Raw genomic sequence first — 22,506 nt, forward strand, 5'->3', positions numbered from 1 at the left:
TTGGATTTTAAAAACATTTCTAAAAATAGATATCAATAAATGGAAATAGTTGTTTATAAATTTAATTTTCAATAACTAAATAATCAAACCGCGTAAATAATTTTGGATATATATTTAATATATTTATGACCGAAAAGTAAAAATGTAAAAGGACGTTTTAAAGGCTTGTTTTTTTCTTCTAGAATGGAAAAATGAAAGTAAAAGGAGGGGCAAAATAGTAAAAGAATAAAGGTTTGACATTTATTATTAAAAAAAAAAAGGCAAAAGAAAATTGAATTGTCTATGGGTTTTTTGTTTTCATATTTAAATACTCTGAGTCGAAATCGAGAACAAAGTTTTACTGTAACAATTCAAACCTAATTGTCTGCCCGGTTATGTATTGTCTTTAGTCTCACATGTTTAAAATGTGTTGGTAGGGAGAATTTTTCACATCTTTATAAGAAATATTTCATTCCCTCTACGTGAGATCCATTACTTACAAGGAGAGTGAGCCATTTGGTGGTTGTGTCGTTGAGTCAAGGTCAACATGGTCTCGCTTCTACACCATTTCATTTATGATTGTAACATTTATCTAAGTTTAGGGTGAAATTTAATGAAATTAAAAGGGTACGAATATACTTTCTAAATTTTATGTATTTTTCTAAAATTATTTAAATAAATATCTATCAAAAGAATGTATAGTCGTATTTTTCAGCTATATAAAATTGTTGATATTTGAAAATATAGATGTCTGACATCTTTAAATAACCGTACTTATTTTACACGAATTTTTTTAAGAATGTTCGAGAATATTTAGACAGGGAGGTATATTTTCAAATAAGTTATATATAAAATTATATAATTTTTTTATGTCTTTAATAATTTAATATTTTAAATTATGAATTCAGTTTGTATTAATTTTACTTAAAAAAACAAGTTAATGGATATTTTCTCTAATTTTATTTTTATATATTCAATTAAATATAAAATTGATCGGAAAACGCGAAAAGGAAAAATATGGAAGAAAAATAATTAAAAAATTGGACGTTGGGAAGTCGTAACGGCTATATTTTGTTTGAACTTCAAAGCCATACTCCATTTCTCATTTTTTTCCTCATTTCAACGGGTCTTCTTCTTCTTCTTCTTCTTCTTCTTCTTCAATAGCTCTCTGTAATTCCTCATCCTTCCTAAATTAGCTTTCTTCATAATCCAATCTTGAAGTTCCTCGATCAAAAACCCTAGTGATCTGCAAATCAATCTTGTCGAGGTAAATTCTTCTGCACTTCTTTTTTCTTCTGGATCACTGTAATGGCTCCAACGCCGTCTTCGAAATCAAATCAAGGTCACATGAGCCAATTGAGAACTCCTCAAGCAAAACGCCTCAATTTCAACCCCCCTAGGCCACATTTATCCCCTTTCCCCAATTCCGCCATTAAAGACTCTCAATCGGAGCATCCTGTTGAAGTAATCGGCCGGATCCGAGACTATCCGGACAGAAAAGAGAAACCGGCTTCGATTCTTCAGATAAATCCCGACGGACAGAACGTTAGGGTTCGGGCCGATTTCGGATACCGGGATTTCAGTCTCGACGGAATTTCGCTCTCGGAAGAGGAAGATCTGGACACGTTTTACAAGAAGTTCGTTGAAGCGAGGATTCATGGCGTTAAGTTGGGTGAGAAATGTACGATTATGATGTACGGACCTACCGGTGCCGGCAAGAGCCATACGATGTTTGGCTGTGCGAAGCAGCCGGGGATAGTGTATCGATCGCTGAAGGACATTTTAGGCGATGGAGAAGGTGAAGCTGACACCGCTGCCGGCGCAGGTGGCGGCGAACGGTTGAACGTTGGGATGTTTGTACAAGTTACGGTGCTGGAGATTTATAATGAAGAAATATATGATCTTCTATCGAGTAATTCTGGCGGAGGGCTAGGGCTTGGCTGGCCGAAGGGCAGTGCCTCTAAGGTAATATCACTTGACTCCCTACACTTGTTTCTTGAATTAGGTTAAAATAACATTTTGGGCTTCTTGGTCTCTGTACTTCTATGTCAAAGTTTAGTGCAATAGTTTTGGGAAATGCTGAAAGTGGTCCATCCTGTTTGAGCTATTAAGTTATAGGAACAACGACTCTCCGGTCTCCACAATGGTACGAAATTGTCCACTTTGAGCATCAGCTCGCATGTCTTTGCTTTGAGCTTTTCCAAGAGACCTCATAACAATGGAGATGTATTACTTATAACCTCATGATCATTTCCTTAAATTAGTCAATATGTGACTCCCTCCCAACCATCCTCAACAATCCTCCTCTCCATCAAAGTACACCATAGAGCCTACCTACCCTGAGTTCTATGTAGCCCTCGAACAGCCTCCCCTAAATCAAGGATCGACTCCTTTCTCTGGCACCCTCGAACAAACTACACCCTTTGTTCGACACATGAGTCCCTTTTGACTACACCTTCGAGGCTAGCAATTTTTTTATTCAACACTTAAAAATTCTGTTGACATGGCTAAATTAAGGGCATACTCTCAACAATAGTATGATATTGTCCACTTTGAGTGTAAGCTCTCGTGTCTTTGCTTTGGGCTTATCCAAAAGACTTCATACTGATGGAGATGTATTCTTTACTTATAAACCCATGATCATTTCCTAAATTAGCGTGTGACTCCCTCCCAACAATCCTCGACAAGTTGTTCATGAAAAATAATTTCATGTAGCTGAGAAAATGTGATCTGTTTTGTTTGCTTGGACTGTGATCTCAAGGGACTGAAAGTTTGAGATCATTTTGTTGTTGCAGGTGAAGCTTGAAGTAATGGGGAAGAAGGCTAAGAATGCTACATATCTATCTGGGAATGAGGCAGGAAAGATCTCCAAAGAGATTCAGAAAGTGGAGAAAAGAAGGATTGTTAAAAGTACACTCTGTAATGAAAGAAGTTCAAGGAGCCATTGCATGGTATGTTTGAAGAACTGTCTTCTTTATCTAGTTCATGAAGTTTTGTAATGCTTATTATGCTCTGGATTTTTCATAGGTAATCCTCGACGTGCCGATGGTCGGCGGGCGGCTAATGCTCGTCGATATGGCTGGTTCTGAAAATATAGAGCAAGCTGGGCAAGTTGGATTTGAGGCAAAAATGCAGGTGAAAATTGTTTCAAGAACAGTCCATCCCCCCCTCCCCCTGTGCTCTTTAAGAACTAAATATTTTCTTTCAATCACAGACAGCAAAGATTAATCAAGGTAACATTGCACTGAAAAGAGTGGTTGAATCAATTGCCAATGGTGATTCTCATGTGCCTTTTAGAGACAGTAAATTGACTATGCTTCTGCAGGTAACTTTCCTCCCCTCGGTGAAATTTCTTAGGCTTAGAATTCTGTGTTCTTGCTCAGATTGTGTTTATAATGGTGATTCTCTGTTTCTTTTGAGTTTTGCTCAGATTGTGACTGAAAGATTGATTTGGTTTGATCCAATTCTTCTGTTTAGGATTCTTTTGAGGATGATAAATCCAAAATTCTGATGATTCTGTGTGCCAGCCCTGATCCAAAGGAACTACACAAGACAATCTCTACGCTCGAATATGGCGCGAAAGCCAAATGCATTGTCCGTGGTCCTCACACGCCGACGAAGGATAAAGGCGGTGCGGACGATTCGGCTTCTGCTGTTATTCTGGGGTCCAGAATTGCAGCCATGGATGATTTCATTTTCAAGTTACAGAAGGAGAACAAACTCAGAGAGAAAGAGAGAAATGAGGCGCATAGAGAGCTCATGAAGAAAGAGGAAGAGGTATCCGAATTGAGAGCTAAGCTCGAGCTAGCGGGGTCGAGAGGCTCTGGCCTCGTGAGTGAGGACGAGATCAATTCGAAGGTGAATGAAAGAACTCAACTTCTGAAACTTGAGTTAGAGAGGAAGCTGGAGGAGTGCCAGAGAATGGCCAATGAGTTTGTTGAAGTGGAAAGGAGAAGGATGGAAGAAACAATAATGCAGCAGCAACAAGAAGTTGAAATGTTAAGACGACGTTTAGAAGAGATCGAAACCGAGCTATTGAATTTGAGGGATGCCACGAGCGTCGACGTACACAAATCAAGGGACATGGATGGCTGTAAGCTTGCTAAAAGGCTCTTAGGAGTTTATGCTAGTGCTGATGCAAGTATGGTGAAGTCCATGGACCTTGACATGGATGATCAAGAACCGACTCGCGAAGTAAGACTCATCGGCGGTGTGGATTATCAACCAACAACAACGAACAATGGTATCCAAAGCCTACTAGACAAAGTGAACGAGATAGTTGATCACGATGTGTTTTCATCGCGATTTGGGGATCGGGATAGAGTATGCCTGAGTACCGTGTTCGAGGAAGAAGAGGTAGAAGAGGAAGAGGAGAAGGAAGTTATAGAAGAAAAGAGAGTAGTGTGTACAGTTGAAGGACACAACGAACTGACACCAAATGGTATGAACAAAGATAACCTTCCCAAGGAGAGATCAGAGATCGGTATCGGATTGATGAACGATAACGAACACTCGAAGGACACGGCGTTCTCGAGAAAATTGAGAATTCAAAATATATTTACTCTTTGTGGAAATCATAGAGAGCTTTCTCAACAAGTTGGCTCAATGCCTGAGAAGAAGAGATCAGATGATGCTGAAAACCAGCACCTATCATCTCCATTGAAGCCTGCATCAGATCATTACACTCAAATTCTTTCAGACCTGACGGTAATATTTATCGGTTTCGAAAATTTAGTTTCGTAACGTAAGAACAATCATTTCGACTCGTTTTTGTTTACATTGCAGAACAAGAATGGAGCATTGTTGACAGAAAATGAGGAGACAATGCAGGCTGTAAAGCTACAAGTAAAGGGAGGAGTAAACAGCCCTGGTGTTGTACCATTGAGTCCAATTCCATTGTGCTCAAAGGAGAACCAGCTACCCGTCACGCCGAGCGTCGTATCACAGCAACGTGATGGCCTATCGCCGCCGAGGCTCTGCGTTACGCCGTTCATCACTGTAAGAAGACACTGAGGGGAAAGGAAATGGGGGATTTATGTTAGGACTTTTACATATTTTGTTGTGGTTTTGAGTATATAGAGATGAATATACTCTTGTGTTGGACTGAACCCTCAAAAGTTGTTAATAGATTCATGAAATCCTCAATGTATTCAATTATATCTTATACTTTGTTATATATGGAACTTAGTCTTCCTTCCCATTATTGTTCTTCTAAGAACAAAAAAAATTATGTTGGGATCTTTATTTCACATATCGAGCAAGAACCCACTAATCTAAATAACTCGATTAATCCAATCCAGCTAGTGCTACTTGGGTATGGAAGATTTTGTTGATTTTATAGCAACCGTGAAATTTTCTCGAGTCGAACCAAATCCATTTGAATTTATGTTTGCTAGTGATGGACTTGAGCTATTACAAATGGTATTAGACCTAGATGCAGGGTGATGTGTCAACGAGGACACTGCCCCCTATAAGTCAAAGTGAACAATATTTGCTAGTGGTGGACTTGAGGTGCTATAAATGGTATCAGACCTAGACACTAGGTGGCGTGTCGATGAAACGTTGGCCCCCATCGAGCCAAAGTAGACAATATTTTCCAGTGGTAGAATTAGTTTGTTACAAGTAGTACCAGACATAGACACGTATGATGTGTCAGCGTCATCTCGAGAAAGGTGGAATGTGAAATGTGAGATCCCAACTAACATTTGTTGGAGATAGGAACGTAACATTTTTTTATAAATATTTGTTCGTTTGTCAAAAAAAAAAAAAAAAAAAAAAAAATTGATATTTTATAATTAATTTTGGTTGAATTTATTATTTAATAGAAGTTAATTAGGTTGAAAACTTAATTAAAAATAAATTTATTTAAAATTTAAAAAAGAAACAAGAAAATAAAATGAACGTGGGCCGGAAGAGGCCCAAAAGAAAGCCTTCATTTGGGTCTAAACTTCCTTCGAAGGCCCAATTTGATGAGTATCCAATTAATTTGAGAGCCCTAGAGAAAAGTTATTATAAAATGCAGTAGGACAGCAGCTTCTCCTTCCTTCCTCCATCGGCGCCGCTGCTCTCCACAGTTGTAAACCTCCCACAAGCCGCAAGAATGGTGAGATTCTCTCTGTAATTCATTTACTGCTCCTTTCTCTTTAACTCTGCTTTGTTTTCCATTGTTTCAACCTGTTCATTTTGGTCTTTGGTTTTGTTTGTTTAGCCGTTCAAGAGGTACGTCGAGATCGGGAGGGTTGCCCTCGTCAACTACGGTGAAGATTACGGAAAGCTTGTTGTAATCGTTGATGTCATTGACCAGAATCGGGTAGGCACTCGTAATATCGTTTTATTCCATTTTTTTTTGTAGATGTTATTCTGATTGTCTTTTAGCAACTCAACAGGAAAAGGCCGTAATGTTATTCTTTTAATAGCTATATGGAATAACAGTAGCGTTCGTAGCTTCTGTGGAAATTCGTATTATAGGACTTGGTGATGTAACTGCTGGATATTGAACTAGTTGTGTTTCAGTCTTCATGATGTTTTTTTCTTTTTTGCCATACAATGTAATCCTTGGACTACTGGATATTGAGTATTTGAAACTTAAGAACCGGTGGATTTGTACACTATTTCATTTGTATAGTGTTGATGTTGGTGGTTTTCATTTCCAGCATTCTCAATTGGTGGATTGAAGTTCTTTGATGCATAGAACTTGGGTTTTTGTTGCTTATCTGCAGAAGTATTAATTTTCTATTCTCTAGTAATTTTGGAACTTTTTGGAATGAGTGAATTTCATGACTAGTTTCTTAATGGAGCCTTTTGTTAAATCATCTGCATGACTAGTTTGATTTTATGTTTGGACAGGCTCTGGTTGATGCCCCTGATATGGAGCGGTCTCAAATGAATTTTAAGAGACTTTCCCTGACAGATATCAAAATTGATATTAAGAGGGTCCCTAAGAAGAAGGAGTTGATTGAAGCAATGAAAGCCGGGGGTATGGAGTAATTCCTTGCAATCTCATCTCCTACTTATATTGTTTTAGTATGTGCTTAATAATTTTTCTATCCAATAATCAGATGTTCAAAAGAAATGGGAGGATAGCTCTTGGGGAAGGAAATTGATTGTTAAGAAGAGAAGAGCCTCTCTCAACGACTTCGACAGGTTCAAGCTTATGTTGGCGAAGATTAAGGTTCGTGCTGATTACCTAACGATGCACCACATTTTTTTAAGAACAATTGATAACATTTGAACTTATGGGTCTTGGTTTATGCAGAGGGCTGGATTGGTTAGACAAGAGCTCTCCAAGTTGAAGAAGGCCGAGGCTTAGAGGTTCATTTTTTCAACGGATTCTCTCATTTTGCTGTCATCTTTCATTTAAACTACTGTAGGTCTTCGTTTTTTTGTTCCAAACTTTTGGTAGCAGTCTGTGTTCAACTTCTCACATTTAAATTATAGTACGCCAATTTCTTATTTGGATTTCAATTGTCACAGCTTTATCACCCTCTATTTATAAGGTCCTTGTTTAAATTGGCTTGAATGATAGTTCTGGTTTTTCATTTCTTTAAGAAAGTCACTTTACTGTGAGTTAATGTCTCTATGATTTGCCCATTATTCTTCATGGTAGTTGATTAAGTAGCTTTTTTAGTGTATTCACTGAATTTATATGCTGAACATGGAAAGAAAATTTTCTTAATCTTGTATCCAAATGTATATCCTTATTCATAATTAGTGTAGGGTCTCTAGAGATTACTACCAGAATGCACCTTATTGTTGAGTTTGAAGCGTTGATCACCATCTTAGGTTGGTTTGAATTGGGTTTTTTCTTTTTTTTTTTTTCATTTTGAACTGCATAAGAACATTCAAACAAACCATTAGTTATGGATGTTTTATCCTTTCTAACTGAACTATGAAACGTTTTAGTTGGTTTGTTGGTTTGCCTTTGAGTCCTTTACTACTAACTTTAAAGTAGCCTTCTAATTTCATTGGAGATTCGATTTTTGGTATGGTTATTGGTATCTTTATCCATTAAGTTGTGTTTGGATTGATGTTGAGCTTTAATTCTCTCTCTTATTTCTTCTATCAAACCAAACCGAGCTTTAATTCTCTCTTATTTCTTCTAACAACCGAACCTAGAAAAAACGACTTAAAAATTTCTCACTTTTGAAATAAATGTTGGATTTCGGCTTATTGCTCTTAGCCCCACTTTCAATCTTAATGATAATCACAAGATTGTGTCATGATATTCAATTATTCTATTTTATTTATTTATTTATTTTTTGGTGTGAGAGATTTGAAAACGTGTTTTAAATAGTTATGAATAGTAATCTAAATGTAATTTTCAAACATTTCAAAATCTAATTTTTTACATTTCGACTTAATTTATTCTTTATAATGTCAAAATGTTTATTTGGGTCCAAGCTTTTGACCATTTCTATCAAAATTTTGTCGTAAAGATTTATGATACATGTATAGGGTGTACTCAATGTGTCCAAGCTTGCCCCACAGATGTACTAGAAATGATACCTTGGGGTGGATGTAAAGCTAAGCAAATAGCTTCGGCTCCAAGAACAGAAGACTGTGTTGGTTGTAAGAGATGTGAATTTGCTTGTCCGGCGGATTTCTTGAGTGTTTATTTATGGCATGAAACAACTCGAAGCATGAGTCTAGCTTATTGATACGTTCTTATATTTTAAAAATATAGAGAATTTTAAAAATATAGAGATCGAAGTCTATTATTGTGAAAGTATATGAAAAGATATGGATTAAATTGATATTAAAATGAAACTGAAAGCAAACAATTACATCTATTATGATTGAAGAAACGCAAGCATTGAAACAAAGAGGATTGTAGTTTGAAGGACCAAATTTTTAGGAAAAAACCCATCTGTTTGCTTTGCATTCCCATCTTCTTCTTCATGAGAAATCGTCGAGTCTTGCCAGTCTGAACTGAAAATATACCAAAAAAAGCCGAAACAGACTGTTACTTCACACTAAATTTTTGCTTTTTTTATTTAATTGACAATTCAAATTCAAATTAATAATTATCTTGCCAATTCATTCAACCCAAAAATGGAGTCTAATTATAATCACTTTTCTCTTTCTCCTTCTACAAATTCCCCCTTTTTTCAATTCAACTCCTTCACCACTTCAATCACTCCCCACTATTTACAAAAGAAAACATAGAACTTTCCCCCAAGAAAACCCAAACCCCTTCACTCATAAATCCAGGAAAAATCTCTCGTTTTCCCTTGAAAACAAGGGAAACTCCACACACCCATGTGAAAATTTTCACTGGATTTTTCTCCTGTTCATCGAGGGGTCTCATTTCTTTAGATTTCTGAAAATGGGTCTTGAAAATCTTCGTCTCAAACTCAAGGTAAACCCATCTTTATCATCTCATTTCCCTAAGTTTTCAAGAATCTGATTGATGGGATTTTCTTAAACTACTGTTTCATTGCATTCTCGTCCATTTCTTCTCTGTTTTCGTCCCTTTCTTTCATCGAGGTGTATTAATGGCGGATTGTAAAATGGGAATCTCAAAATCTTGAAGATGGTGTACCTTTTTGTAGGCGCTTAGATTGGGAAGGTTTCTGACGAGGAATAGGAGGAGTAAAAGACGGCCGGCGGCGGCGGTGTGTAATCGGACGTGGATAGCGCCGGTGAACCATGGGTATCATATGGTGGCCGATCTGTCGTATTCGAGGAATTGGGAAGAGGAATCGGAGCACGACTCCGTTGTGGTGCAGAGAGAGCAGATGGATGGGATTGAGTTATGTTTTTTTGGGGTTTTTGATACTCAAATTGGCGACAAAGTCATCAAGTTCATGCAAACCCATTTCTTTGATAAGAACTTCAAACAGGTCAAATCTCAACATTCTCTCCATTCTTTTAACCCTTTTAATCTTCAATCTCTTGCAGAATAAATTACCCTTTAAGGGTTGTTTTTTTTGTTCATATTGCATCATAAATGGTAACTAGTAGATGAACACTTTGAAGACTTTTCTTCATCAAACAAAGTTTTCAAATCTATAATTACCAATTTTGTTAATGGGTGATATTGTGAGATCCTACGTCTTGGAACGAAACATTTCTTATAAGGGTGTGAACCTCTGCCTAGCACACGCGTCTCGTCTTAAAATCTTGAGGCTAACGACAATATGTAATGGGTCAAAGCGGATAATATATGTTAGTTGTATGCTTGGACTGTTACGAATAGTATCAGATACAGTCATTAGATGGTGCGAGGCACTAATCTGAGTAGGGCTAGATCCTCTCTCTAGCATACGCATTTTAAAATTGCAAGACTGACGATAATACGTAACAGACCAAAGCGGACATTATCTATCAGTGGACTTGAGCTGTTACCTATAGGAATGTGATTAGGGAATATGAAGGTGGAGAGTTGTTTAGATGGTTTTCATCCTAAGTTAACGTACTCGAGATTCTCAAGTTCTTCGAATACTTTGATTATCTCGTAAGTTATAGGTTATATTGTACTTAAAATCGTTATTCTTCATATGGTATAATTTGCAGTCTCAAGTAAAGGGGAAGGGAAGAGAAGCAATGAAGAAAGCACATGTGAGTGTAAGAAGTAAGGTGAAAGAAGCAAAGGAAGGGAAGGAGGCATGGAATATGGGATCATCTTCAGCATTGGTCGTGGATGGAGATAGATTGGTGATTGCTACCATGGGGAACTATAGAGCCATTGTATGTGAAAACGGTCTGGCTCGTCAAATAAGCTGTGATCAAGATCCAACTAAGCAACGCTGGCATCGTAGATTAATGCTCGGTAATCTTCTTTCTCTACTCACTCGACTCATAGTGTTTTTTCAAGCTCGAATGTCCTTATGTAAGAAAACAACCAAAAAATCCCGTTAAGAGCCTCTAAAATGAAACTTTTGTGATGAAGTAACATGTGAATGACATGAACTTAGATGCCACCAAATCCCGAAGATAACCCAGGCGGGGACGATATCTTGTTGGTTAACATGAAGCGTTTTAGAGGAAGTTGAAAAGTGCACTCTTATAGTATAAAGTGAATAATATCATCTATTGTATAGCTTTTAATTCGAGGGAGTTTCTTCTTAGGAATGAAGCCTCGGAGAAGCTCCGAACTTGTGGTTGCAGCTAAAAGAATCAACTCGGAAACGGAATTTGTGATATTGGGAAGCAATGGCATATGGGAGGTAAGATATGAACTCCAAGAACATTTACATCTTCCGCATGAACAGATCTTGGTCAAATGGATTGAAAGCAACATCATATCTTAACAACATTGCTTTTATGAGTGCATATATAATATATACATATCTTCAAGTTTACTGCATTTTATGTTCATTGTCAAAGAGCTTGCTTCAACTATGGTTTTTAAAGAGAATTTAAAATTTCAAACCAAATGAATCTATATCGTTTTCTATCTCGTTTGAGAGTTTAATCTAATTTCTTTTCATAACTTTTGTAATGGAACGACCACTAACATAAGCTTCTTCCTTTTTCAAAGATAAGGTTTAAGATTTCACATCCATCATAAGTGGAAAGTTTGAAAGCTTTTTTTTTTTTTCTTTTCTTTTCTTTTTTAGACTTCGATAAGATTTTGTTGGATTTTTTTGGTCGGAGACATTTCAATGCATAGGTCACTTGGATATTCCTTTCGGTCTCTGCTTTTTATGTTCGGTGATCAGTCAGGCCGATCCTTTTGTTAGAAATTTCTTCGTTTGGCCATAACTTATTGTAGTGGACATTCAAGAGGTAGTGGTATGCAAGAGAGGAAGCTAGGCTCGGTCTTGCATGTCCGAGTGTATATAACTTTTTTAAAAGAATGATATCTGTGATTAATATTTGAAAAGGAAATTCAGGTAATGAAGAACCAGGAGGCTGTGAATCTGATAAGACACATAGAAGACCCACAAGAAGCAGCAGAGTGTTTGGCGAAGGAGGCCTTCACCAGAATGAGCAAAACTAACATTTCTTGTTTGGTCATTCGTTTCGACTAAATTTAGTCTTTCCTTTTCTTTCTCTTCTTATCTATTCTCTACCTAATCTGTTTACACTTTGGGTCATAATTGCTATGCTGTAAATATGAGCCATACCATTTGGTTTTTCCTGTAATAAATTTTGGACATCTTATTCCTTAAATTTTTCTTCACATATATATTCTTTTAATCCTGTTTCTAAATTTATTGTTAAAAGTTAAGGCTTGTTCAATAAGTCAAGAAAGGCTGTATCATATAATTTATAATTATCTACTTTCTCTTCCATCTGTTTCAAAAGTCAACCTTATCGGTCAGAGTCAACTATCCTTAGGAAAGGCAATCTCACTAGTTGGGTATGTTTATAACATAATCTCACCCATAATCTAAGTTAGTCAATCTAAACAAAATATTTATAAATAATCACTTATAGCATGAAATGATGTATATATGCATGAAATAAAAGAATAAAATGCAATTCAATTGGTTAAAATATATATTCTCGATCAAGATATTTGGTTATCAAAGAAATACATGCAAAGGTACCCGTTAAACATAGAGCTATTCTATAAAATCTACTTTAGAGCTATTCTATAAAATCTACTTTAGAACGGATATTCTCATGTATGGAATCCACTCTAAGAGGATATATCTTAGGGCAGCAGTGAGGATAATCCACTCTAACAAGTGGAGGATTAGTAACAGCTAGTAACTATGATGATGAATTGATGATTGATTATCATATTCATGACAGAAGTACCTATTTCAGACTTGATGCCCGTCCCTCGGCTCGGTGTTTGAACGAGCACATTCGAGAATGACATCGCCTCCAGTCTCTATTCTCCTACAATCATTTAGACAATAAAGGAAACATTGTGTTCTTCCATTCCTTGAGTAGTGTGCGATCCAGTTTTTTTTTTTTTTTTTTTTTTTTTGTTTTTTCNTTTTGCATAATTTGAAACTGGTTTTTCATTTAATAAGCCATAATGGACACTACATGGAAATTCATCACTGGAAAAATATGTAAAATATACAATGACCATGCTTAAGATAACGTTACTGAGAATATTTTATAAGAGAACAAAAAACAAACCGTTGTATCCTTCACAACCCAATCAAGGCTTGTGCTGCGCAAAAGACAAGCTTGAACTTTATGGTTCCTCAACTTCACATATTTAAGAGCACCACAAAATTGTGTCGTGTTATGCAGTTCTCTTTTCACTGTTCTTGCTTCGGAAAGGTGATAGCAAGGAAAATGCACGAGAAGCTGTAGCAAGAACAAAAAATACATTTGAATTTGAGACCATAATGATCTTACAAGATGAAGACAATATGGAAAAATAGAAACATATCAAATCATTGGCAATGCTTACACTTCTGAGTTTTGCTGGCAGTGGGGGTTTCATCTTGAGAAATCAGATTTTTCAATGTAGGAACTGCTGGCAAAACAAAGGGTTCAAAGATATATTTGTTTCAAAGTTACATAGTAAGCTCACAAAGCAAGATCAACAGAAACAAACACATGGAAACATCATTGTCATATTTTTGTCAAACATGAACTTTCCATCATCCAACATGATAATTAAAAGTCTAAGAGAACAGAAACCGTGCCATAGTAGTTAGTTAGAGCGATATACGACTTCTGATGTGTTGTTCAGTTCTCCATATATAAAAAATGTACATGTGACTCAGCTAAATGAGTTTCAATTCAAGATGAAATATTGTTATATCTAAAGTGCTTAATTAGATAGTAGAATCACTTTTGTAGCATCATCTTTGAACTCTCAGATTAATGTATCAGATTGTTACTAGAAATATACGCATTTTCGTCATCTGCTCAGCAAGTATCAAGCAACTAATATAATTTTACCTTCATTGTGCGGAGTGGTATTTGTCCCAACATCATTGGCTTCAGAACCAGTTGCGCTGGTATTATCTGATTCATCATTATGCTCATCTGTAGCTGGGCTTTGATTCTTTCTTCCAAACTTCAGAAACAGTCTAAGTCCTTTAGATGATTTTTTTGCCTCGGGTTTCTCTAATGCTTCAGGAATCTTTTCCAATAGTGCGTTTCCATGATCAGGAACATAAGCTTTAGCCGTTTCAGTGCCTGATGCTGCACTCTCCAAATTTGATGGGGTTGCTTTTCCATGCTCCGAAATGCGTGTGCAAGGATCTTCAAAAGACGAAACTCGAGCATGTGGAGCTTTATACAATTTTTCGGTCGTAGTAGGAGATGAGAAGTTTTGTGCTTCCTGATCTGCACCATTCACCGTCACCTGAACAAAGGAGCTTATATGTAAGACTATCTAGGGTTCAACTTGTTCTGTAAGCATCGCACTGTTCAAAGAATTCACTGAAAAACTTTCCACATCTGAGGAAGCAGTCAATCATACCTCACGAGAACTCAACTGACCCTGTGATTGGCGCTTGATGGGTTCTCTATTAACACCGGACACTTTAATTTGGGGATTAAGAGCATTGGTGGCAGAATATTCTGATGGGATATCAGTTTTTCCCTCCATTTTGTGCTTGCTATATGTCCTTCGGTCGCAAAGATTGTCTTGAGAAACAGGACCTGTACGGATGGAGGGCTTCTCACATTCAAGCATTACAACAGTCTTCTCAACAACAGGGTTGTCATCCAGTTCATTATGATGTGAGACTTTGGCAGTGATTTTTTCCATGGAAGCACAAGCAACATCAGAAACTGAAGAACAATTAACGCTCTGCGTCATTTCTTTTGCTAATGAGTTGCCAATTGTAGCACCAGGTCCCTTGGGCGTTCTAATTTTAAGTTCCGGAAGAGTTGCAGCCTTGCTCTTATCCAAATTCATTATAGCAGATATCTTCTTTTTGCTATCAGTCTCATTTACCTTCTTTTTGCTGTCAGTCTCATTAGATATCTTCCTTTTGCTATCATTCTCATTAGATACCTTCTTTTTGCTGTCAGTCTCATTAGATATCTTCTTTTTGCTCTCAGTCTCATTTGTTAGTTTTGCCTTCAAAGCTGGCTCAGTGCTCCGCGTCTTGAAAGAAGAAGAATGATTGCTGATACTCATTTTGGGCTCTGATAATCTTCTAATTCGAGCCATGGATACTTTTTTATCATGTGTAGCCTCACTGTTCTCTTTCTTTAGTTTATTTAATGAAGGTACAGATTGACTTAACCGGTTTCCAGCTGAGTGATTTATACCATTCAATCTGCTGGGTTTTGCAGCACTGTTGGAATCATTGGAACCAATTGAAGCCGTTCTGATGGAGAACCTTTGCAGAGGAGATGATGGTCCTGGATCTGAATCACTAAATTTTGACCCTTTCTGAGAGCTCGGTGACATTTTTGTTGGCAGGAGCTTTCTAGTTTGTTGAGAGGGCAATGATGACTGAGCAGCAGTATTGCTGTTGTTACCTCTTGCTGCAATTCTCTTCTGCCTCTCTAGCTTTAAAGTTTCTATTCTTTTTATTGCCTCCTCCTCCTGCATAGAAGATTTTAGAATAAGTTATATCCTGAACAAACTAGCCAGAAAAAAAAAAAAAAAAAAAAAAATANCTGCAACTTTTGAGACATGACTAGCAAAAAAAAATAATTTACATGAAGAAAAACATTTCTAATATGATACCTTCTCCTTCTTCAATTTCTGGAGATCAGCTTTATAACTTCTTAGCTTTTCAGCACGTGCTCGTGCTTCATCTAAAGGACTCAACTTAGATGGCTTTCCCTTCCTTATTGGCCCCCCAGTTTTTCTGTCAGGAGTAACTTTTGGCTTTCGATCATTGTCCAACCTTTTAGTCCCTTGTTTAACATCAGTCACCATTTCCTTCTTTTTATTCACAGCTGGTACACGTCCAGCATGGACTTGCATTTCATATTCTGAAGCAGGATCATAGCCAGCAGGTTCGTTTTCTGTTTCACGCTTTGGCACCAGATTCAGTACATCTGGCTCGTAGTCAGCAACTCTATTGGACAAGTTTTCTGCCTTACGATTTGAAGATGGAAACTCAGAATCCATGTCAACAGCACTTCTACCTTCCTTTCCTACTGCATCCATTGATGTCGATCTTAATGTAACTATGTAAGAATCACCATCCAAATTATTTGACGAACTTTTATCATAACTCATTTTTGTATTATCAAAGCCACCTGCAGCTAATGGATCCGAGTAAGCGTTAGAATGAGTTTGACCTTTTTGTCCATAAACTATAAAATCATCACTACCAGGCCTCCTGTAGCCATTTCTTCCTCCATCTAGTTCTGTAGCCTGCACGTTCAAATGACCATCTCCAGATAGACTATCTCCTCTGGAAGTTAATAATTCATCATTTGATGCCCTTGACATGCGGTTGATTCTTCCACCAACTCGATCAATGTCTGTAGCACCATTTTCTCGGATTTCATTTTTGTTCCATCCTTGAGCAATCAATGGATCATCACCAACTTTATTTTGTTGCCTTTTCTGCTTCGTCTCCCTTTCCAAGGTAAACAGGCTTTGATCAGCATGATGTTTATCCCCATCAGCATCCCGAAGTAAAAGGTTTTGGAATGCCTGCCAATGTCCATCTGCTTCTGGTGAAACAGTTTTTGCAGAAGTATTTGATTGATCTCCAAAATTTAGATGTTTTCCTTTGCTCCTTGACGATCTAGGTGATTTCTTGTGTTTAATTTCCGGATTAATAGCCTGTGAATCTCCATCTTCACCACTTTCACTATCAGACCGTGAATCTGTTTCACTGCCTGATGAGTTGTGCCTCTTCGATGCAATGTAGTTGATGTTGCGGATGACAACCACACTCGACTTCTTTTTACCTGATCGACCAGCTTTTCTTAGATCTTCTGAAGCTTCTTGCTCTGATTCTGCATCATCTGGTGTTCTTGTTTCTGAAGCATTCGACTCCCAGGCCTCTGGTTCCATCGAGTTATCTCCACTATCCATGGAGTGCCGTTTGCCTCCCATTTTTTTACCATCACCCGGGCGAGAATCCTCTGTTACTGGATAATGTGGATGAAAGAATGGGCTACTCCCTGCATAGTTCTGATAGTAAGGCATTCCTTGCATGGGGTATCCTTGAAAGACAGGTAATGCACCTGGAGGAGAATTGATGGGCCAGGGAGGGTAGACATGATGAGGATACTGCCCTTGAAGATACTCCTGGTGGCCTGGTGGTGACTGGTACATCATAGGTGTCCGTGTATTTCCATCTGGGAAAATGAGTCACAAAAAAAATTTTAACCCAAAATTGAAAAGAGTAAAACAAGCAGCATTGTATAAGGCAGACATGTAGTATCGCTAGTGTTTCTTAGTCTATAGATTTGATAAAAAATCAGGAGACTGTAAAAACAACTTCAATTATTGATCGACACTCTATCAGTTAAAATTAGTCCCATGGCTGTTACTTTGTCACAAATATAATGATGTGGCATGGACATTTTAAGTCTAAGACAAAAATTAGGAAAGCTTCATTTTAAGTCCCATATCACACCTGCACTTGCATTCCCCTTATTTGTCGGAGATGGTTCGCTTTGAGATTCAGACAATGCTTCTCTAGATTCTGTCTGCTTGTCAGTCATATTTGTAAGTATAATGCCTGATGCATTCATGGAAGGGGAAAAGTCTGCTCGGCTGGACAGTGCTTCTGCTGCTTCAATTTCGAGCCATTGGCCACTTTCATGCTTTCTTTTCCACAGTTCTTTGAATTTTATGCATGCATCCCTATTTGTTTGCAGCAAATTATTCACACAATGAGTCATCAACTGCAAGAAATATGATGTCAACATTAACATTTTTTAGTTAGCTAGAAATATGAATCATTGCGTACATCAATCGTGAGGCTCCAAAGCTGTTGGCAAATGATATCAAGGGTGACAACCGATCAATGTCAAAACCAGCAGCAACAGCTCGAGCAAAAGCCATTCCTTGCTCCTTTTGCAGCATAGTTTTGCGTGTCTCCAAGACTTTAAGAAGCTGGGCTCTAATGGGATTAAAGGAAATTAAAAATACTCACAGCAAAGTCATGAAATTTCATTGCATAATTATCCTTACCCTAAAGGAGGACAACACCAGACATACTTTAATTTACTTCTTTATTAGCAAACTTATTATTTGTTTGTGTCATGGAAAGGGGAAAAAAATGATAGAAGGAGATTCAACTCTGCAAAATAGTTTGAACAAATAAATCGTGGGAGGACCTTTGCATCCGTGATATGGAAGTGAAGAAGTTCAAAAGAGAGGCAACAACTTTAGAAGAACCTAATTGTGATCAGTCCTTTCTATGCAAGGGATTAGCGGGGGAGAATTACTTTGAAAGATAAGATCAAATTCTCTAATATCAATCATATTAGGTAAAAAAAAAAAAAAAAAAAAAAAAAAAAAANATTCAAGGCTTGCAATAGGCATACATATGCATATTAGTATTCAAGATTCTAAGTGAGTATTTGCAATTGTTGACTAGGGTAAATTTTATAACAAATCTATTTAAGTTGAGGATGGTATGTACTTTGAGTTCTCCTCTGACATCATATGTCCATTGGCCTCCAATGATTTTGCATCAGGCTGCCAGATTTTTTTAACAAAGAAAATTAAAATAAAGAAGTGAAATTTAGTTAGCTCAAGAGCATAATTGAGTACCACTTACCTTGTATAGAACAATGGCTTTCTCCTCATTACCATCCAGAAGAGGCTTGCTTGCTGTTAAAGACCACATAAATCAATTTAGTTGTTAAATATTGCACGGTATTTAAGGTACATAAATATCGACTTGGTAAACAAAACTTTCGCTTCATATTCAAAGATGGTAGTAACTCATTCTAAAAGAAGATAGAGTAAAACAGAAAAAGACTAAGAAGCAATGACTATTTTGATCCTCCAATACCAGGATATCAAGTCAAATGTAATACATAATCTATGTTAAGAAAATGAAAAAAATATTCTACATGCCTCCATTGATTTTAGAACCTTCGGTGGCGCTTTCGGTAGGCTTTGTAGGCTTTCCTTGCTTGTCATCTACCTGTTGAATGAAACTGAACTGAAAGATGGACCTTTTGGGTGAACATGATGCGTATTAATAATATGTTAGAATATACTTACAACATTTGGTCCCATGTCACTGTTGCCCTGAATCACGATTGCCTCCTCAATTTGTAAGATCTCTGATTCAATAGTGTACACCCGTTCCAAGATTTCAGGGGTGCTTACAAATCGGACAAACCTAAAGGTGGAAATTGATCAGTATAACATGAATTGCCCAGAAAAAAGCTCAATACTAAGGCTGAGTAACACATGGCCGAACCTAAGACGATTTACGCAAATAAATTTTGCTTGCATCTTTTAAACAAAATTTGCAATGGATGTTACTCGTTAGGCACTTAATATGGACACATTTATATTGGTTCCAGAGGCAACAAATGTTAGGAATCACGATCCTCCACAATGGTATGATATTGTCCACTTTGAGCATAAGCTCTCATGGCTTCGCTTTTGGCTTCCCCAAAAGGCCTCATATGAATGGAGATAGTATTCCTTACTTATAAACCCATGATCAACCCCTTAATTAACCGATGTGGGATTCCTCTCCCAACAATCCTCAACAATCCTCCCCTCGAACAAAGTATACCATAGAGTCTCCCCTGAGGCCTATGAAGCCCTCGAACAGCCTCCCCTTAATTGAGGCTCGACTCCTTCTTTGGAGTCATTCCTTACTTATAAACTCATGATCAACCCCTTAATTAGTAATGTGGGACTCCTCTCCCAACAATCCTCAACAATAAATACTATAAGTAGAAACACATACTTGGTGAGAATAATATTGATGTATATTTATGAATGGGAGAAATGTAGGTTCATAATATCAATACTACCTTTCCATGGTACCCTTTGTGAACCATGTTCTATCACTGCGAGGGTCTGGCTCAAGAATAATGGAATAACCACCTCTGGCCATCTGTTCTTGTGCAGTCTTCAAATGGGCAAGAAAAGGATTCAACAAACCCGAAGCTATCTTCTCAGACTTTCCATTCGCAGATAGAATCAAATCACACCTGATTTTAGTGGGAGAAAAAGAGAGATGGTTCACTATCACTAGAGAGTTCAATGATTCAATGTTCACACAAGTAAAAATGCTGCTACAATCTTAACAGATAAATCCTTAAATAAAGAAAGAAAAAAAACTAGAAGAAATTCATAATAGCAGGTCAGAATGCAAACAAAATCCAAATATTATGCACCAAGAACTAATCAAAGCTAAAATACTAAAACCGTGAATTGGCTTCTAAAGCCGAGCGCGGCATAGCAGATCGCTTGAAGCAAAGAAGTTCATCAGAACTATTAACAAGAAATCAAAAGCATGTAAAATCTAATCTAATTCTTCAAACATTGGCAAACAATTGTAAATTAACTCAAATAATAAGGCAAGAACAAAACCTGGTTCGAGTAGGTGTGAGCTGAAAAGTAGCCGAATCAAGCCTAGTCGAAGACTTCATGGCTGCAACAAAAAAAACCTGATCAGAAAAACGAAACTCAACAAGTACAATACAAAAATCAAGGAATTAGCCTTAAAAGAGAGATCAGAACAACAAATAAAAGGAAATGAGAAAGAAACAGAACATACCGAAAGACAGATAAGCAGGTTCGTGCCACCAAAATATGAGCTCGAAACTCCAAGTAAAAAGTTGAAGAAGAAACCTAAAGAAGAAAGAGCATTTAGCTCTAAAGATGAGCTTTAATGGCTGCCGCCATGAGAGAGAGAGAGAGAGAGAAAGCTGCAGCAGCGACCAGCAAAAGAATCCAAGACTAAGAGAGAAGAAAGAGAGTGTAGCTTTTTGGTAGGGCTGAAATGGAAAATAGGGAGAAGATGAGGGGTACATTTGGAAATAAGAATAAAGTCGATAAACAACGGCATGGTCGAACCGCTGCCAGAAAGCGACACAGATAGAGCCGGAAATTTTATATTATTATTATTATTATTATTATTATTAATTATTAATTAACATAAATATCCATAAAATGTTGTTTTTTTCTTCAAAATTAAGGAATATGGTAGAAAATGCTTTGCAATAATATTCATTTTTCCTTTTATAATCGTAGAAATTAAAATTAAATAAATCTTACAAGCTCATCGAACAAGTTAATTAATGATCAATCCGAGCATAATTTATTGAATAAATACAATAATTATCGTCAATTTTTATTATTTTATTGGTATTTAAAAATTACAACTTACAAAAAGTTGTAATTGATATGTCATATTAATCGTAGCCTTCTATTTATGAATATATTAGTTAAGAAATTACTTTAAGATGTTAGATGATGAAGTACCACATCGGCTAATTTAGAGAATGATATCGGTTTATAAACAAAGAATACTTTCTTAATTGGTATGAGACATTTTGGGAAAGCCCAAAGCAAAGCCATGAGAGCTTATGCTCAAAGTGGACAATATCATACCATTGTGGAGAGTCATAAGATTTACAATAACTTTATCCCGACCTAATTCTTCTTTTTTCCTTTTTCGGGATTCAATTATATCTCTAATTTTTTAAAAAAATTATTTTAATCTTTAAAATTTATATGATTTAAATTTTAAAATATAATCCAATTCTAACTACATAAATCAAAATAAAATTTCAAATATTAAATAAAAAAAAAAGGGAATTTTAACATTGAATGAAGACATTAAATGAGTCAATTTTGTCAAACATCACTAATAAATAATAAATCGTTTATTAAAAATGAAAAAAAAACAAAATATTTTTAAAATTATTGATATATATATTAAAAAAAATTAAAAGATAATTGATATATTATATATATAATTTAATTTTATATGTAATAAAATTCAGAATATTGAATTTAGATTAAAAAAAAAAAACATGTTTAACATAATTTTACGATGTTTTAAGTGAATTTTATTATTATTATTATTTATTTGCCTTGTTTTTTTTTTTTTTAATTCAAATGGGACATTTTGATTTTTGGTCTATATTGTCTATAGTATCAAACAACTCCTAATTTAATTTCATTTTTTTAGTATTTATTTTAATTTCATAATTAATGCCCCCAATTATTACTCTATTAACGAATTTCAACCATTTACGAGATTATTTCAGATGGGGTGTACTTTTGTCGGGTTGAAATTTTTTGAACAAACTCTAAATTTCAAGTTGATTGAGTTGGTGACTCGAGCAACCCGAATAGAGCTCACAACCCAATTCAACCCAACTTTCTATTTACGGGTTAGATTGGATTGAGTTGATGAGTTATTTCTTTTTATTATTTTAAAAAAATTATATTTATCTATCCTACGTGCTCATACAACTCAAATATCAAACATTCAGAAGTCAAAACACATTACTAACATCGAATACAAATATCAATTATTTTTAATCTCTATAATAATCTTAAAAGTAGGATAATCGGGTTGAGCTCTTACCCTATTTTTAGGTTGGTTAGAGTGACGGGACAAAAAATGTCAACTTGTGATTAATAATGTAAAGAATATTTGTATAAAGTTTTATTTATTTCATTTAGAGGAGAAAGTTTGGAAATTATTCCCTCCATTATCTTTTTAAAGTTTTCAAATTTTC

At 36.2% G+C, this 22,506-nt stretch overlaps 4 protein-coding genes and 1 long non-coding RNA gene across 8 annotated transcripts; 3 read left to right on the top strand and 2 right to left on the bottom strand.

Moving 5' to 3' along the window:
- Positions 1 to 949: 949 nt before the first annotated feature.
- On the top strand, positions 950 to 5,166 carry LOC111806518 (kinesin-like protein KIN-10A). Its single transcript, XM_023691866.1, has 6 exons — positions 950 to 1,944; positions 2,775 to 2,930; positions 3,007 to 3,114; positions 3,194 to 3,304; positions 3,457 to 4,686; positions 4,765 to 5,166. The coding sequence occupies exons 1-6, from the start codon at positions 1,288 to 1,290 to the stop codon at positions 4,990 to 4,992; spliced, it is 2,490 nt and encodes an 829-aa protein (XP_023547634.1). The 5' UTR covers positions 950 to 1,287; the 3' UTR covers positions 4,993 to 5,166.
- Positions 5,167 to 5,998: 832 nt separating this feature from the next.
- Positions 5,999 to 7,517, top strand: LOC111806521 (60S ribosomal protein L14-2-like). Its single transcript, XM_023691870.1, has 5 exons — positions 5,999 to 6,082; positions 6,188 to 6,289; positions 6,826 to 6,955; positions 7,038 to 7,150; positions 7,235 to 7,517. The coding sequence occupies exons 1-5, from the start codon at positions 6,080 to 6,082 to the stop codon at positions 7,286 to 7,288; spliced, it is 402 nt and encodes a 133-aa protein (XP_023547638.1). The 5' UTR covers positions 5,999 to 6,079; the 3' UTR covers positions 7,289 to 7,517.
- Positions 7,518 to 8,734: 1,217 nt separating this feature from the next.
- Positions 8,735 to 12,866, bottom strand: LOC111806630. The gene is made up of 2 exons (XR_002816847.1): positions 12,691 to 12,866; positions 8,735 to 8,907 (listed from the first exon to the last, which is right to left on the bottom strand). It is a non-coding gene; the product is annotated as an uncharacterized LOC111806630 (long non-coding RNA).
- LOC111806629 (putative protein phosphatase 2C-like protein 44) lies at positions 9,112 to 12,110 on the top strand. The gene is made up of 5 exons (XM_023692007.1): positions 9,112 to 9,337; positions 9,531 to 9,821; positions 10,495 to 10,750; positions 11,050 to 11,147; positions 11,817 to 12,110. Exons 1-5 carry the CDS (start codon positions 9,305 to 9,307, stop codon positions 11,952 to 11,954), a joined length of 816 nt encoding a protein of 271 aa, XP_023547775.1. The 5' UTR covers positions 9,112 to 9,304; the 3' UTR covers positions 11,955 to 12,110.
- Positions 12,867 to 12,881: 15 nt separating the features above from the next.
- On the bottom strand, positions 12,882 to 20,716 carry LOC111806628 (COP1-interacting protein 7-like). 4 transcript variants are annotated; one of them, XM_023692004.1, is made up of 15 exons: positions 20,532 to 20,716; positions 20,345 to 20,405; positions 19,783 to 19,962; positions 19,013 to 19,133; positions 18,863 to 18,932; positions 18,561 to 18,613; positions 18,423 to 18,478; positions 17,745 to 17,897; positions 17,409 to 17,638; positions 15,551 to 17,127; positions 14,860 to 15,406; positions 14,327 to 14,802; positions 13,801 to 14,209; positions 13,304 to 13,369; positions 12,882 to 13,197 (listed from the first exon to the last, which is right to left on the bottom strand). In XM_023692004.1, the coding sequence occupies exons 2-15, from the start codon at positions 20,401 to 20,403 to the stop codon at positions 13,133 to 13,135; spliced, it is 4,062 nt and encodes a 1,353-aa protein (XP_023547772.1). In that variant the 5' UTR covers positions 20,404 to 20,405; positions 20,532 to 20,716; the 3' UTR covers positions 12,882 to 13,132. The 4 variants fall into 4 exon arrangements, with proteins under 4 accessions (XP_023547772.1, XP_023547771.1, XP_023547770.1 ...); XM_023692003.1 differs by having other exon boundaries at positions 13,304 to 13,366; positions 14,327 to 15,406; XM_023692002.1 differs by having other exon boundaries at positions 14,327 to 15,406.
- Between the last annotated feature and the right edge of the window lie 1,790 nt (positions 20,717 to 22,506).

Source organism: Cucurbita pepo, chromosome LG12 (genome assembly GCF_002806865.2).
Source record: "Cucurbita pepo subsp. pepo cultivar mu-cu-16 chromosome LG12, ASM280686v2, whole genome shotgun sequence".
NCBI lineage: Eukaryota > Viridiplantae > Streptophyta > Magnoliopsida > Cucurbitales > Cucurbitaceae > Cucurbita > Cucurbita pepo.

Excerpts from the sequence above, each read along its gene's own strand:
- LOC111806629 (XM_023692007.1), top strand. The coding sequence starts at position 9,305 with ATGGGTCTTGAAAATCTTCGTCTCAAACTCAAG. Across the intron at positions 10,751-11,049 it reads GCATCGTAGATTAATGCTCG|GAATGAAGCCTCGGAGAAGC; the intron begins GTAATCTTCTTT and ends GTTTCTTCTTAG. Across the intron at positions 11,148-11,816 it reads GAAGCAATGGCATATGGGAG|GTAATGAAGAACCAGGAGGC; the intron begins GTAAGATATGAA and ends AAGGAAATTCAG.
- LOC111806518 (XM_023691866.1), top strand. The coding sequence starts at position 1,288 with ATGGCTCCAACGCCGTCTTCGAAATCAAATCAAGGTCACATGAGCCAA. Across the intron at positions 2,931-3,006 it reads GTTCAAGGAGCCATTGCATG|GTAATCCTCGACGTGCCGAT; the intron begins GTATGTTTGAAG and ends GATTTTTCATAG. Across the intron at positions 3,115-3,193 it reads GATTTGAGGCAAAAATGCAG|ACAGCAAAGATTAATCAAGG; the intron begins GTGAAAATTGTT and ends TTTCAATCACAG.
- LOC111806521 (XM_023691870.1), top strand. Across the intron at positions 6,956-7,037 it reads TGAAGCAATGAAAGCCGGGG|ATGTTCAAAAGAAATGGGAG; the intron begins GTATGGAGTAAT and ends TCCAATAATCAG. Across the intron at positions 7,151-7,234 it reads TTATGTTGGCGAAGATTAAG|AGGGCTGGATTGGTTAGACA; the intron begins GTTCGTGCTGAT and ends TGGTTTATGCAG.
- LOC111806628 (XM_023692002.1), bottom strand. The coding sequence starts at position 20,403 with ATGAAGTCTTCGACTAGGCTTGATTCGGCTACTTTTCAGCTCACACCT. Across the intron at positions 17,639-17,744 it reads TTTGGAGCCTCACGATTGAT|GGATGCATGCATAAAATTCA; the intron begins GTACGCAATGAT and ends GCAAACAAATAG. Across the intron at positions 13,370-13,800 it reads TACCACTCCGCACAATGAAG|CAGTTCCTACATTGAAAAAT; the intron begins GTAAAATTATAT and ends TTGTTTTGCCAG.